The 14,213-nt window shown below is 38.9% G+C and overlaps 1 protein-coding gene across 3 annotated transcripts in view; it reads right to left on the bottom strand.

Moving 5' to 3' along the window:
- Positions 1-14,213, bottom strand: part of Nlk (nemo like kinase) — a 140,490-nt gene that overhangs the window by 3,875 nt on the left and 122,402 nt on the right. Inside the window, exons 8-11 of one of the 3 annotated variants that reach the window (XR_002387008.2) lie at positions 6,619-6,705; positions 1,365-1,563; positions 1,163-1,238; positions 416-509 (exon numbers count right to left, since the gene is read on the bottom strand). Coding sequence is in view for 2 of the 3 variants with exons in the window: in XM_004856970.4 (XP_004857027.1) it covers positions 416-509; positions 1,365-1,563; positions 6,619-6,705 (380 nt within the window). In the remaining variant the exon portion in view is untranslated. The remainder of the gene's footprint in view (positions 1-415; positions 510-1,162; positions 1,239-1,364; positions 1,564-6,618; positions 6,706-14,213) is intronic. The other 2 variants (XM_004856970.4, XM_021238509.2) reach the window with 2 other exon arrangements.

Below are 14,213 nucleotides of genomic sequence, written 5' to 3'. Positions count from 1 at the left end.
TGGCTGGCTTCTCTTAAACAGGCCGCACTAGCAGTCAACTTGAAATAATAATTTTCTTATTTGCAGTTATGAAGGGGTGTGGGATTGTAGTGGGACCAAGATGACCATATCTGACTTCAGCGATGGGGAGGCGTCCTGCATACTGCTCTCGCAGCAGGACCACCGTGCATGTGGTCACAGGCAGCAAACGGTCCTCAGGGAAAAAACACAGTGAACGGTCACCAGAGTTACAAAAAAGATGCTTGCTTTTTAAATCTACTTTTGACCGAGGCCAAAGTTTGTAACAGAAACTTTCTGTTGGACCTTTTATTTATGTTATCTCAATGAAAACAGAAATATGTTGAAAAACACAGTCATGACAAATTTTTAATTCTAATAGCATTCGCATAATATATATATATATGTATATAATTACCTAATAAAGCTCTTAAAAGCAGCAGACTGAGGGTTGATGCAGAGAGGCACTCTGTTTCCTTTCTGCTGTTCCAAAATGAACTGGTGAATAATTTCTGTGGAGAGAATAAACATCATACAATCCACTGACAATCTGCAGGCCTGGGAGCATTTGAACAATTTCCTACTGGTTTAGTTAAATCAGACACATACATCATCTAAAAAGCAGAATCCAGCTGAACTTTCCTGAAACTAAAATGACAGTTGTTGCTGAACACTGGTAAAAACTCCAAGGTGGCATTACACAGACTGGAAACTCCATCCGTGCGAAGAGTAAAATGGTCCACGGATTTGAGACTTCACATAGCTGGCACTCTGGATAAATTCTTCTAAATATTGGTACTTATTGCCTGTTTGATTTAAGAACCTCATTTGGTGTTTAGTTACATATAGCTTGAGCTGGTATTTTGGGTCCTACCCTTTCTTCTAAAGTGTCCTAAAGGAAACACTAAAATCATTCAGAATTCTGAATGTCATTACTCCCACCCCAATAAAAGATCATGCCATGTAATTTTATGAGTAAATTATCAGAAATTCCCCTCTCTTGTCACATTTAAAGAATGATTTCCTTGTGAATTTTTATCTTTTTAAAAACTTCCAACATGTTTCACTTAATGAAATGACATTGAATGAATACAAATTTAATATATCTGAAGTACATTCATTAAACTTTGAAAATAGGAACAAAATATTTATTCCTCTGGCTTACCTTCCCCTGGATGTAATATTAAATCAGCATTTTTGTAACACATAGCTTTCTTGGCATATATTCCCTGGACAAACAGCTATATGCAAGGTTGTAAAAGAAACATGGAGGAACTTTGGTCAGCATCCAGACCCTGGATTTCTGGCCATACAATGAAAAATGTTACTAGTCATCTTTCCTGGACAAAGGCCAAAAAGGCACTCACCTTTAACCTGTCGAACAGAACTGAGGTTCTTCTCAAAAGTGTCATCAAATTTGGGATTGGTGACGGGCTCAAAGTCACTGGTATAGACTCTTCCAGTAGAGGTGGAAAAGCAACATTTACACATACATGTGTGATATCTTAGTCGCCCTTCATCTAGGTAGGGGTGGGCTAAGGCATCCTTAGCGGATATTCTTTTCGACTGCAATCAAATTTAGAGACCAGCACATCAACACTAAAGATAAACATGATTATCCACATAGGATCTTTCACAAGACACAGTTACTACTTTACATAGCTTACACTTAATATACAGAACATTCTGTGCAGAGAGATAACTGAGTTTAGAGACATAGGAGGTGGTGGACATAGTAGTGGAGGGAGTATATGACTTAGGACAATCAACTGTTATCATCTACCACCACAAAGCACTGAGAAGTGTTTTTCTGGTAAAAATTTGAAAAGTATACAGGGCAAAAAAATGACAATATAGCTGAGTGAGTGTGGTGGTACACACTTGTAATCCCAGCACTTGGGAGGCTGAGGCAGGAGGATTGCTGGAAGTTTGGGGGCACCCTGGGCTACACAGTGAGTTCAAGGCCAGCCTGAACTACACAGTGAGACCGTGTCTTAAAAAACAAACAAAAAACCAAAAACCCCCAATCAACCCAAAAAATGACCCCCTCAAAAAAGAAGAAGAAGAAGAAAAAAAAGACAAATATCATGACACTTAAATGAGTAATGCTTTAAATGGGGTAAGTTTACACTTTAGTATAACTTTTTTTTTTTGGGTACCGGGGATTGAACTCAGGGCCTTGCGCTTTGGCGAGTCAGGCGCCAGAACCACTGAGTAAATCCCCGGCCCAGATGAATTCCAGCATAACCTTTTTTTTTGTAAGTTTACATTTAAGATATAGACAGCATTTAGACAAGATGTGATCATGTTGGCAGTTTTACAAAGCTGCTTGAAATTTTTACTCTCTTCAAATACTGAATAGACCAGAACAAACACACATCTAAAAGTTGTAAAGAGTTAGGCAGCAGCCAATGGTCTGATGCCACACTGGGAGAGACAGCTCTGGATGAGTAACAGGAGTGGCCTACTCTGGTTTTTCTGCCATTTTACATCAGAATACTTAATACACTAGTTTCAGGCTTACTAAGCCAAACTTGTAAACTCATTACTTCATTAAAGAATGAAAGAAAAAAATGGTCCCTGCTCAGTGCAGTATTTACGGAGAATGCAGAGTTTTACAAGATTTAAGGATGGAACTAATGGTTGAGAGAACAAAACCCAATACTGCCCTGCCCCAGGACAATCACTCACTTCAGAGAACACAATTTTAAAAAGAAAACCGTTCTGTACTGAAATAAATAAAAAAAGAAACTAGATCAATTCTGACTGGTTTTGGTCCCCCAAACAATAAGATGTGAGACATTTTCCATAACCCTGGACTCCTCCCAACTCTTTTATCTGAGTTTTTGCTATGTTGATATGCCCAATGGCATGTCACCACCTTCAAGATAAGATAAATGCAAAAGAAACCTGCTGTTTGAATAACATGAACAGACAGATATGAACTTGATGACCTGGTGTTTTTCTTTTTGCTACCTGTGTATCTGGTGCTCTGGCCTATCTGTAGTCAGACCTCCTCCTGTTCTTAGCAAGTAAACTTTTTCTTTTTTCTAAAAAGTCCAAATCTTTAACAATTATTCCTAGATAGTCCACTGGGCTAGAGGTCTACTGTTTGAACTGAAAGGCACAAGTAGGCTGACAGAGCACTGTGCCCAGTTCCGAGCCCTCTGGCCTTCGGCTCCCCTCTCCTGGAGCCTCTGGTCAGTCTCTGAGCTCCGTGGATTTTGTACACTAACTCTGTGACTGAGCCTGACAACTGTTCATACAGGGCAGCAGTCATTGAAGCTAGGTTTAATGTTATCATCTGACAAGCCATTCCTGTCAGGTGGCAGAGGGCAGACACTGGGTCCCAGTCAGCTGGAATCTGGTTCCTCTGTTAGACTCTTCTGCCTCACATTTGGATACTTCCTGAAATTTGAGAATGCAGAGATGAAAAGATTTAGGTGTTTCTCCAACTACTGATAGCATCCTCTGTGCACACCAAGGAGAGTTCTTTTTTTTTGGTACCAGGGATCAAACTTGGAGCCTTGTGCTTGCAAGGCAGGCGGGCGGGACCACTGAGCTAAATCCCTGGCCCAGGAGAGTTCTTCTTTACCTAAGAGAAACTTTTGGACACCAAGTAAATCAACTCCCTGGTATGCAAAGATCAACTTCATTTCTCTAAACAAATTAATGGTTTTTTTTAGAACTTGTCAAGTAAGGCTAAGGAAAGGAGATTGTTGTTTCACAAAGAATATGAACATTGAAAAGAAACTATCTTGCTAAATCGAGAAAACCACAAAATTACTCAGATTTAACAATGGTGTTCTTTTGTAGGACCCAATTGTATACTTTAAAAAAATCTCAATTACATATTGTGCTATGTTGTTTCAAACGACCAACATTTGTAATAGACATGGACACCTGTTTCTATCCTAGCTTTTGTTGCTTTATTAACTTTTAAGCAAAAGTTCATAAAATTCCCCATTTTACAAATATAAAATATTTTAAGTAAGCCAGGCATGGTGGTGCACATCTGTAATCCCCAAACTCTAGGAGGTTGAGGCAGGAGGATCACAAGTTCGAGCCTAGATGGGGCAATTTCATGAGACTCTGTCTCCAAATTAAAAAAGAAAAAAATTAATGAAAGGGCTGGGGAGGCCCTGAGTTCAAGTCCCAGTACAACAACAACAACAGCAATAGCAACAACAACAACGACAAGGGGGGCAACAATGGCTGGAGATTTAGCTCAGTGGTTTCACCGCCTGCTGCGCAAGTGCAAGGACCTGAGTTTGATCCCTGGTAACAACAACAACAACAAAAACAAGGGCAACAAGCATTAAAGGCAAACCTGGTACAGGTGACTGATATGTTTCTTTTTTATTTTTTTTATTATTTATTTATTTATTTTTCTTCTTTCTTTTTTTTTTTTTTATTGATATGCTTCTTGGTTCCTAATCTAAATAGAACTAACATAAAAAATAAAATATTTCTAACACATAGACGCAAAATTTAAACCTAGGGCCTTTACAAAATCCTCTATGGACAGACAGAAATTACCTTGGAAGCATGAATTTCATGCAGCTCTAGTTTTAATAATCATATAAAGGGAGGTTCTTTATGTATTGCTATCTTTGTAGATAAAGTGGCAAAATAAAACAAAATATCAAACTAATGATACTAAATCAAATAGCTCATTATGCAAATTATGTGACCAAAATTGTCCTTAATGATGAGAACTTGACCTTAAGGAGACCTTGGAAGCAAGAGCTGCCACTTCGCCTTGTTTCTAATATCACTATGTACATGGCATATCACAGTAAAAAAGGAAACAAAATAGCCTGTCACAGTGGTGCATGCCTGTGGTCCTAGCTACTAGGAAGGCTGAGGCAGGAGGGTCCCCCCTCCATTTGGTACCGGGGACAGAACTCATGACCTTGTGCTTGCAAGGCAGGCACGGCACCAGAGAGCTAAATCCCTGGCCCAGGAGGATCCCAAGTTTGAGGCCAGCCTGGACAACTTAGCAAGACCTTGTCACAAATAAAAAAATAAAAAGGGCTGGGGGTGTAGCTCAGCAGTAGAGAACTTGCCTAGCATTTGTGAGGTTCTGGATTCAACTTCCAGTATTACAAAACAAAAGTCCACTCTGTACTGAGATGTTACAACATTAACACAAGTTACTTTGACTGTTTCTGATTTCCCAAATAAAACCTTGACTAAGTTCTCACAAACTTGTACCTCAAACAGAACATTTTTTATCTTTAATTTCATTATACTGATGCCTGAATTATGATCTTTGTGGATTAGATTACTCATGTGAGAAATCTGCTCTTTTCTCATCACAAACAGATTGATGGAATCTTAGTAACTTTGATAATTTTGTGGTGTTTTTACTCCTTTAAATACCTATTGTGTTTTTTTATATTCTGTGAATTCTCTGAGTTATTTCAAGTAACATTTTCTTTTTTAAGTGATACCATTTTTGAGTCTCCCTTTCAATAATTATTGGTATAAATATGAATAATAATAATCTTTGGATGAATGAATAAATGAAGAGTTGAAGTTATGGTGTAATTCGTATTATTTAACAGAAGAGTCAAGTCTAGAAAGGGAATATAGAAAAGCTACAATCTTTTTTTTTTGGTGGTACTGGGGATTGAACTCAGAGCCTTTGCACCAAGTTACAAACTCCACTCTTTTAAGACAGGGCTTGGCTAAGTCACTAAAGGGCCCAGGCTGGGGTTGAACTTGGAATTCTCTGACTCAGCCTTCCACTGTGCTGTGATTATGCTCAACAGAAAAGGTAGCAACCCCAGCCATTCCCCAAAGAATCCAAAAATAAACACTTCCTTATGCAAAAACAATGGGAAGTTTTTCAAATAATCTTGAAAAATTTTCCTCCTAATTCAAATTGGTGTTAAACTCCCTTTACAAATACTGAGATAAGAATGGCACGGCCAGAGATTTAGCTCAGTGCCTGCCTGGCAAGCACAAGGTCCTGAGTTCGATTTCTAATATGGAGGGTGGGGGAGAAAGGCATAGTTTTTGCCAAGCATAGTGGCACACATCTGTGATCCCAGCACTCAGGAGGCTCAGGCAGGAGGACTGCTATGAGTTCCGAGGCCAGCCTGGGCTACACAGTGAGTTCAAGGCCAACTTGTACTACATAGAGAGAGCCTGTCTCAAAAAAAAAAAAAAAAGTAAAAAGAGTGGTACAGTTCTGTATCTCCCTTATCCCCCTTGACTTAAGAGTCTTAAACATTGATCATATGAGTAAGCATGAGTAATATTAAAACAGGGGAGGGCCAGGGATGTAGCTCAGTGGTGCTGCATCTGCCTAGCAAGCACAAGGTCCTGAATTTGATCCCTGGTACCACCCCCCCCCCAAAAAAAACCTGCAGAATGAAGTTTATGACTTGAAACATCATCATTTACATTGCCAATCTATTAAAAGTAGAATGTTTGGGCCGGGGATTTAGCTCAGTGGTTTTGCCGCCTGCTGCACAAGTGCAAGGACCTGAGTTTGATCTCCGGTACCAAAAAAACCCCAAAAAACAAAAAACAAAAAAGTAGAATGTTTCCCTTAGAATATGTGTATTTTTAATTAATTATTTTTAGAAATATAAAACAAACACTACTTACTGGATCAAAGACCAACATCCTGCAGAGGAGATGAACAGCTTCATGTGTAGCCTGGCTAGACAGGGTATAGAGTACAGGAAGAGATGGCTGTGAAAAAACAAAAGTTCAAATACTTCATTGAGTCTTTGTGTATGTAGGTGTGGAATAAAGTCAATTTATAAAAGCAGCCAGCTCAAAAGGCACATGTGCATATAAGTCTATACTGAAAGGGGATGAGTTCTACCCTCATTAGCCAGCCTCCTCAAGCAACAACTGTCACCACTTCCAGTAGCATATTTTATACTGCACGATGATTAACTGTAGGTCAGAACATGATTAACTGTAGGTCAGAACATAAAAGAGCCTATGTGAAATAAAAACTGATTCTGTAAACATGATGGCTTGTGTTTGTCTTGTATCTAAGTGCTTTGGCAAGAAGAGAAGACCAAACATGCCTATGGGTAGAAGAAAGATTTAAAACTCTGGCAAGGTTAAGCATATGAAGTGTACAAAGTAAGTATATCTTAGGGCAAAATTACCATAAAGTTGCTAAAATACTAGTTCTAAAGCAGCTATTGGGTACAGGAATTTATAGGCTCTTCTAGGAGGAAATCCCTGCTTTGGCTGATTCCACCTCAGCTGCCTTTTAGCACTGATTTCTCATGTAGACATGTCCTGTGGCCACGGCTTGTCTCCTTGTACTGAGGTGGGGAGATGGCTTTGACAACTCGAGAAGTCAGAGCTTTTTTTTTCTTTTGGTACCGGGGATCAAACTTGGGACCTTGCGCTTTCGAGGCAGGCAGCAGAACCACTGAGCTAAATCCCCAGCCCAGAGCTTTTTATAGAGCTTCTATGTGGCGGCTAGGAGGGGGACAGAGTAGGTGAAGCGCACCACTGCTTTGCATACAAGTAAATTCCTTATCTCCAACAGAATGGAATTAGGAAAGGTCACAGAAATGTTTAGACACACGCTTTCTTCTAGTGGCTTAATTCAACTGTTGGCATTCCCTCCCACCACCAAGTCTCAAAAATTCTAAATTCACAGCCTTACTACTGGCACGATTTTCAAACCATTTTATTTTTTATTTTTTGGTACTGGAGATCGAACTCAGGTCCTTACGCTTCCGCAGCAGGTGGCGAAACCACTGAGCCCCTGGCCCCAAACCATTTAATTTTTTAAAAAAGAAACTAATTTCTTGGGGGTGTGGTAAATGCTTTCCCTAACAGTGTTTAGATTCCAATGATGAATGTCATTATATTGTATACCTAAAAGGTACCAATGATTAGAATGAATAATCGATAATGCAATAGGAAGAAAAGGTCCAAAGAGGTAGGGGTAGTGGGAGGCGCAGGGGAAAGGAAAGAAGGGAAAGGAAAAATGATGAGAAATGGAAAAAATGGAAATAAAGTCTTTGTAAATAGGGAAGGGTGGAGGGTGTGAAGGGAGGGCTAGGAATTGGGAAAAAATAAGAACCAAGATGCATCATGTAAAGGTACAACTCCCAATGAGAAGTGTAATTGTGTTGTATATCTACAATGTACCAATAAAAGAATTTAATAAAAAAAAATAGAAATGGAAAAAATGGAAATAAAGTCTTTGTAAATAGGGAAGGGTGGAGGGGGTGAAGGGAGGGCTAGGAATGGGGAAAAAAGTAAGAACCAAGATGCATTATGTAAAGGTACAATTCCCAATGAGAAGTGTAATTGTGTTGTATACCTAAAATGTACCAATAAAAGAATTTAACAACAACAACAACAAAATAGTGTTTAGAACTGCTTCCTACCGGTGATGCTTCCTTGACCTGACAAATCACCTCAGATAACAAAGTCAAAACTTGGCTTAAAGAAACTTGGGCTGAGGACCTATTTGGTGGTACAGTGCTTGCCTAGGCACATACAAGTCCCTGGGTTCACTTCTAATAAAACTCAAAACAAACAAAATAACTAACCTAACTTTAGGGGGACTGACTTAACTACTCTTTGGGAAGTGCAGATGCTCAAAGCCACAAACTACATTTTATGTGAATCCGATCTCTTCCTATTAGCTGTAAATATTTCTTTAGGGATTCCTTATAAAACTCTATAAACTTTTAAGAAATAGTATCCGACTAGGGCAGCCTTCCATAGTTCTCTGGGGCTTCCTATCTTGTTTAATGGCCAAATTGCTTCATTATGAATATTTATATGTATACATATTATATTATATATATTGGTACCAGGGATCGAACTCGGGACCTTGTGCTTGTGAGGCAGGTGGTGGAACCACTGAGCTAAACCCTCGCCTTCATTATGATTATATAAAAACTCTAAGGCTGGGGGAAACCTCAACAGAATTTTCAAAATATATATGAACACAGCGGTACCATCTTCCTCTAGCCCTGATCTCTTCAACAGACACTTTTTGGAGGCACAGCATTTACATGTAATGGGAGAGAAAAACCTTGAGCAGGCGAGACAGAGAGAGAGAGAGAGAGAGGGGAGAGAGAGAGAGAGAGAGAGAGAGAGAAGAAGGGAGACTGATTTATGGTAAGGACTGTTTGACCACTAGAATAATACTATTATTAATTCTGAGGCAAATGTGAAGCAACTTCTACTTGCAATCTCTTATGTATTTCCTAGAGGGATCCTGTCTTATAGTTCTAGGTTATCAATTGATAAAAATTCAAAATAAAATCTTCTAGGACCGGGGATTTAGCTCAGTGGTTCGTTCTGCTGCCTGCCTCGTTAAGCACAAGGACCTGAGTTTGATCCTTGGTACCAAAAACCCAAAAAAACCCAAAATAAAACCTTCTGCCACCTCAGGATCTGAATGCCAGAAAGAGCAACACTAGCGGCAACATCAGCATGTTTCCTGTTGATCAAGGTCTCCATGCCACCAAAAAACAAAAGAGGTAGAACCCTGAACCTGGAGTACAGCCTCAAAATCCTTCCATGACAACTACCAATACCAAGTATTTCACGTATCTGCCTCCTTCCAACAAAAGCCACATTGGAAAATCCAACAAGAACAATAGGAGGACATCTCAGGATTGGCAGGAAGTGATGGTTTACCATGGAGAAGTTTTCTATAGAATCAAGACGCAACAGAGGTAAGATTAGTAGGGGACTATAGGTCTATCTTGTTACTAATTAGATAAACCAACAGGTCTGGACCTCAGTATCCTTGGGTATAAAAGTAAGAAGGCTGGACTAGATAATCTCTGAAGTTCAGTTTAATTCTAAAACTATCAGACTTATTGGATTACAGACAGAAAGTATTAAATGTACAGAACCCATATATAGTTGGGATTTAAGTATTTGTAGGTCAATTTATTATTCCTTGGTGCACTTACATGTTTTCAGATAGAGAAGTATTTCTTATTTAAAAATATAGTCAGGGGCTGGGGATTTAGCTCAGTGGTTCCGCCGCCTGCCTCGCAAGCACAAGGTCCCGAGTTCGATCCCCAGTACCAAAAAATAAAAATAAATAAAAAAATAAAAAATAGTCATATTAGGTCTGAAATTATCTGTATTAGTAAAGATAGGGGAGTGAGCTGGGTGTGGTGGCACACACCTGCAATCCCAGCACTTGGGAGGCTGAGGCAGGAGGAATGTCACAAGTTTGAGGCCAGCCTGGGCTACACAGTGAGTTCTAGGCCAGCCTGAACTAAATAGGAGGATGAATGGATAGAAATTTTAACTTAACAATTTAATTTTCATATGTTTTCTCCATGAAAAAAAATTTATTTTTTTTGTACCGAGGATCAAATTCGAGTCCTTGCGCTTGTGCAGTAGGTGGTGAAACCACTGAGCCAAATCCCTGGTCCTGAAAAAAATTTTTTATAAAGTGATATAATTTGATATTACAAGATTATTGGTTTGACTTAAATAGCTACTCTCTTTTTCACTGGTTTGGCAGCCAAATTCTAGACAATTCTTACTAACCAAAGTGAATGGATCAGATACTTTATTTTTATGGTAGAAGTATGTTATAGTTTAGGGAAGTGAATACCAGTATAAATACTAGAAGATGTGGGTTCAAATTCTAACTCTGCCATCATTAGACTGGAGTAAGTTACTTGAACCCTGGATTTCTATCTATTTAACAACTGCACCAGCAAAGGCATCCTTACCTACCAACACCACTGCTAACCATTTAACATTCACCAAAATGCCAGGTCCCAGGTTAGGTGTTGAGGCCACAAACATGAATAAGATCTCTTTGGTGTGCAAGAAAGACAGGTAAATAAACACTTCCAGATGCCACTGAATGGAGGCTAGAGAACAAATTAGAAGGTAAAACTGGTAAAACTTGAAGATGACTGGATATGGGTCAGGGGGCTTGAGAAAATCAAATGAAGATATTAAGGCTATCTGAAAATTTAAATGCCCCCCATTCACCTTTCTTTACAGATATAACCCAGCAAATATACTAAAAAGAAGGGTAAGAATCATTTTGGCCTAGAATAGACACAGCAGAATGCCAATACTCCTCAGAAATATCTATAATTTAGTTCCTAGCATTGGCTCTGCAGGGAAAGATGCATGGTAGAGGTGATATATTTCTATTTTCATTTTCTTTCTTCTATTTTACCAACTATTATGGTTAAAAACAGCTGGGTCTAGGATATCAGCAACAGTCATGAAGTCTGTCTCATAAGTGCAAGAGAATCACTCTGAATAAGGCAAAAAAATAGAATGCTTAGAAATCTGTTCTAACAACTCATTTAAAAATAAGTTTTAACCAGTTCTCCCAATAATCACACATATAAAATTTCTCTTTAAAATTTACCAGTCTATAATATCTAGAGCATACAAAGAATTGAAAAAAAATCAGATCCCCCAAATTTAAAGACCCAATCCAAAAATGGGCATCTGAGATGAATACACACTTTTCAGATGAAGAAGTAGAAATGGCAAATAAATACATGAAAAAATGTTCAACATCACCGGTCATTTGAGAGATGTAAAGTAAAGTAAAACAATACTGAGATTCCATCTCACTCCAGAAAGAAGGGCCAGTATCAAGAAATCAACCAACAATAAATGTTGGCGGGGCTATGGGGAAAAAGGAACCCTTCTCCACTGTTGGTGAGAGTGTAGACTGGTGCAACTGCTGTGAAAATTAGTATGGAGAGTCCTCAAAAAACTGAGATTAGAGGTCCTATTTGACCCAGCTATCCTCCTTCTTGGTATCTTCCCAAAGAATTAAAAGCACCATACCACAGTGATATATGCAAACTTATGTTAATAGTGGTACAGTTTGTAATAGGTAAATCTTGGAAACAACCAATTGTCCATCAACCGATGAATGGATAAAAAAGATTTTTTTAATATAAAGGAATACTATTCAGCCATAAAGAAGGATAACCTGAGACATTTCTAGGTAAATGGATGCACCCAGAGGCCATACTTTTTTTTTTTTTTTTGGTACCTGGGATTGAACTTGGGTCCTTGCGCTTGTGCAGCAGGCAGCGAAACCACTGAGCTAAATCCCCGGCCCCAGAGGCCACACTCTTAAGTGAAATAAATTGGACACACACATGTAAATATCCCATTGTCTCTCTGGTGTGAGAAACTGAAAGTGTAAATAAAGACTAAAATGTATAATAGATATTGTGAAATAGGAAGAAACTGTTCAAAATTATACTGTGATATACTTTATTAATAATTAAAATGTTTAATACAAAAAAAGTACAGTATTAGGAAATGAGTTGAGATAGATTAGTAATTGAAAATATATTTTTAAGATCATGATATACAGTGTATTTACCTTTGTTATAAAGTTTTCTATAAAACTGTTTTTATATTTTATTAATATCTACTTGTATTACATTTAAAAAGTCAGTCTTCTTTATTGTAAAAATGATGCCTGCAAATTTGTGAATATTATCCCTGAGTTTCATAGTGACATAAGTAAACAAAACAATTATTGAAAAAAAAGAAGCAAAGAAAAAAAATTTAGCAGTCCATTTTGTTTGTTTTGCAAATTTGTAAGTCATTCACCAGTGAAAGTGAGAGTCATAGGGCAGGAAGGTTATAAACAGTGCTCTCTATTAATGACTATGACTAACTGCCAGTGACATGAAGCAAGGATGAGCTCCTGGACTTGGGCAAGAGGCCTAAATGCTACACCGCAGTCACCATAAGCTAAATGCACAGTGCTAGTCACAGTGGAGCTGGCCAGGCTGTTCAGGTATCCTAAGCAGATGTTCCTGTTAGTTTTCATCAACTACACACAAGTTTTAGACTTTAGCTGGCATCAAAGTAGCTGTGATGAGCTGTGTGGTGGCACATGCCTATAACCCCAATACTGTGGGAGGTGGAGGCAGGAGGATGACAAGTTTGCACCAGCTTGGGCAATTTAGCAACATCTCACCTCAAAATAAAAGGAGCTGGAGTACATGTAGCTCAGTGTGCAAAGGCCCTAGATTCAATCCCCAGCACCTCCCCCAAAACACACAAAAAAGCAGCACTAGCAGCAGCAGCAGCAGCTGCTGTGACGATCACTCAGCAACATTAACTGAGTGCACAACGGTAAGCACTCTGGAGTGACATGAAAGAAACAGCCACTTGGAAGATCAATTTGAACTCTCTAGTATCCGTTGAGTCTATTAAACGTAAGGCATGGTCCCTGTCCGGAGACTAAGGTTCACTTCATCCGATATTTTGAGCTGTAGCAAAAGAGTAAAAATAAAAACAAAACAAACAAAAACCCCCAAAACTATACAGTATTTGTCTGCTAGGAATTCCCCGACCTTTGGTGAATCACCCCCATTTTGATTGGGCTTGATTTCAGTTTCCCAATTCCAAGGACAGGCACCTGACCCAGTCCTGACCAATCAAATAGTATTTCCCAAGCACCATTACTGGCCCCAGGATGGCACATGGTACACACAATGGAACAGCTAGTCTAACCGAGACTCCAACCCTCTGACTTTATTTAAAAAAAAAAAAAAGAAAGAAAAAAAGCTAAATACTCATTTTTCCAGCTTGTTTTACAGCTGAGAGACCACATAAAGCAGTTCTGGATGTTTATATACAAGCAGAAGTATGCTAGGCAAGCTTCTGAGAAAGAGGTAGAAAATGTCTGTGTTTCCTTTTCCCTTCATTTTCTTGTTTTAAATATGTATGTGATTTCTGGACAAGCTACAGTTACACTGTGACCATGAGGTATAAGAGAGCAAGCATAAAGTCAACCTTGTAAAGATGGTTTACAGTGGTTTACTCCCCTTCCTTCTTTCTCTCTCCCTCCTTTTCCTCTTCAAACCCCACCCTGTGCCCCCTCCTTTTCTTTTCTCATACTAGCAATTAAAACCAGGGATGCTCTATCACTGAGGGAGATTTCAGCCCTTTTCATTTCACTATTTTGAGACAGAGTCTTGCTTCAGCCAGGCTGACTTCAAACTTCCAATCCTGTGTCAGTCTCCTGAGTAGCTGAGATTATCGGTATGTGCCACTGTGCCTAGTCGTGTGGATTTTTTTTTTTTTCTTTTTGGTACCAGGGATTGAACTTGGGACCTTGCGGTTGCAAGGCAGGCGCCAGAACCACTGAGCTAAATCCCCGGCCCTTGGATTTCTTAATATAGGAAAAAGATGAACTCATTTCTTTTTTTTTTTCCTAATTGTACTAGGGA

Source organism: Heterocephalus glaber, unplaced genomic scaffold, assembly GCF_053883595.1.
Source record: "Heterocephalus glaber isolate CG9 unplaced genomic scaffold, H.glaber_assembly_v1.0 deba00001564, whole genome shotgun sequence".
Classification (NCBI taxonomy): Eukaryota; Metazoa; Chordata; class Mammalia; order Rodentia; family Bathyergidae; genus Heterocephalus; species Heterocephalus glaber.
This window is presented reverse-complemented; position numbering and strand designations above follow the sequence as displayed.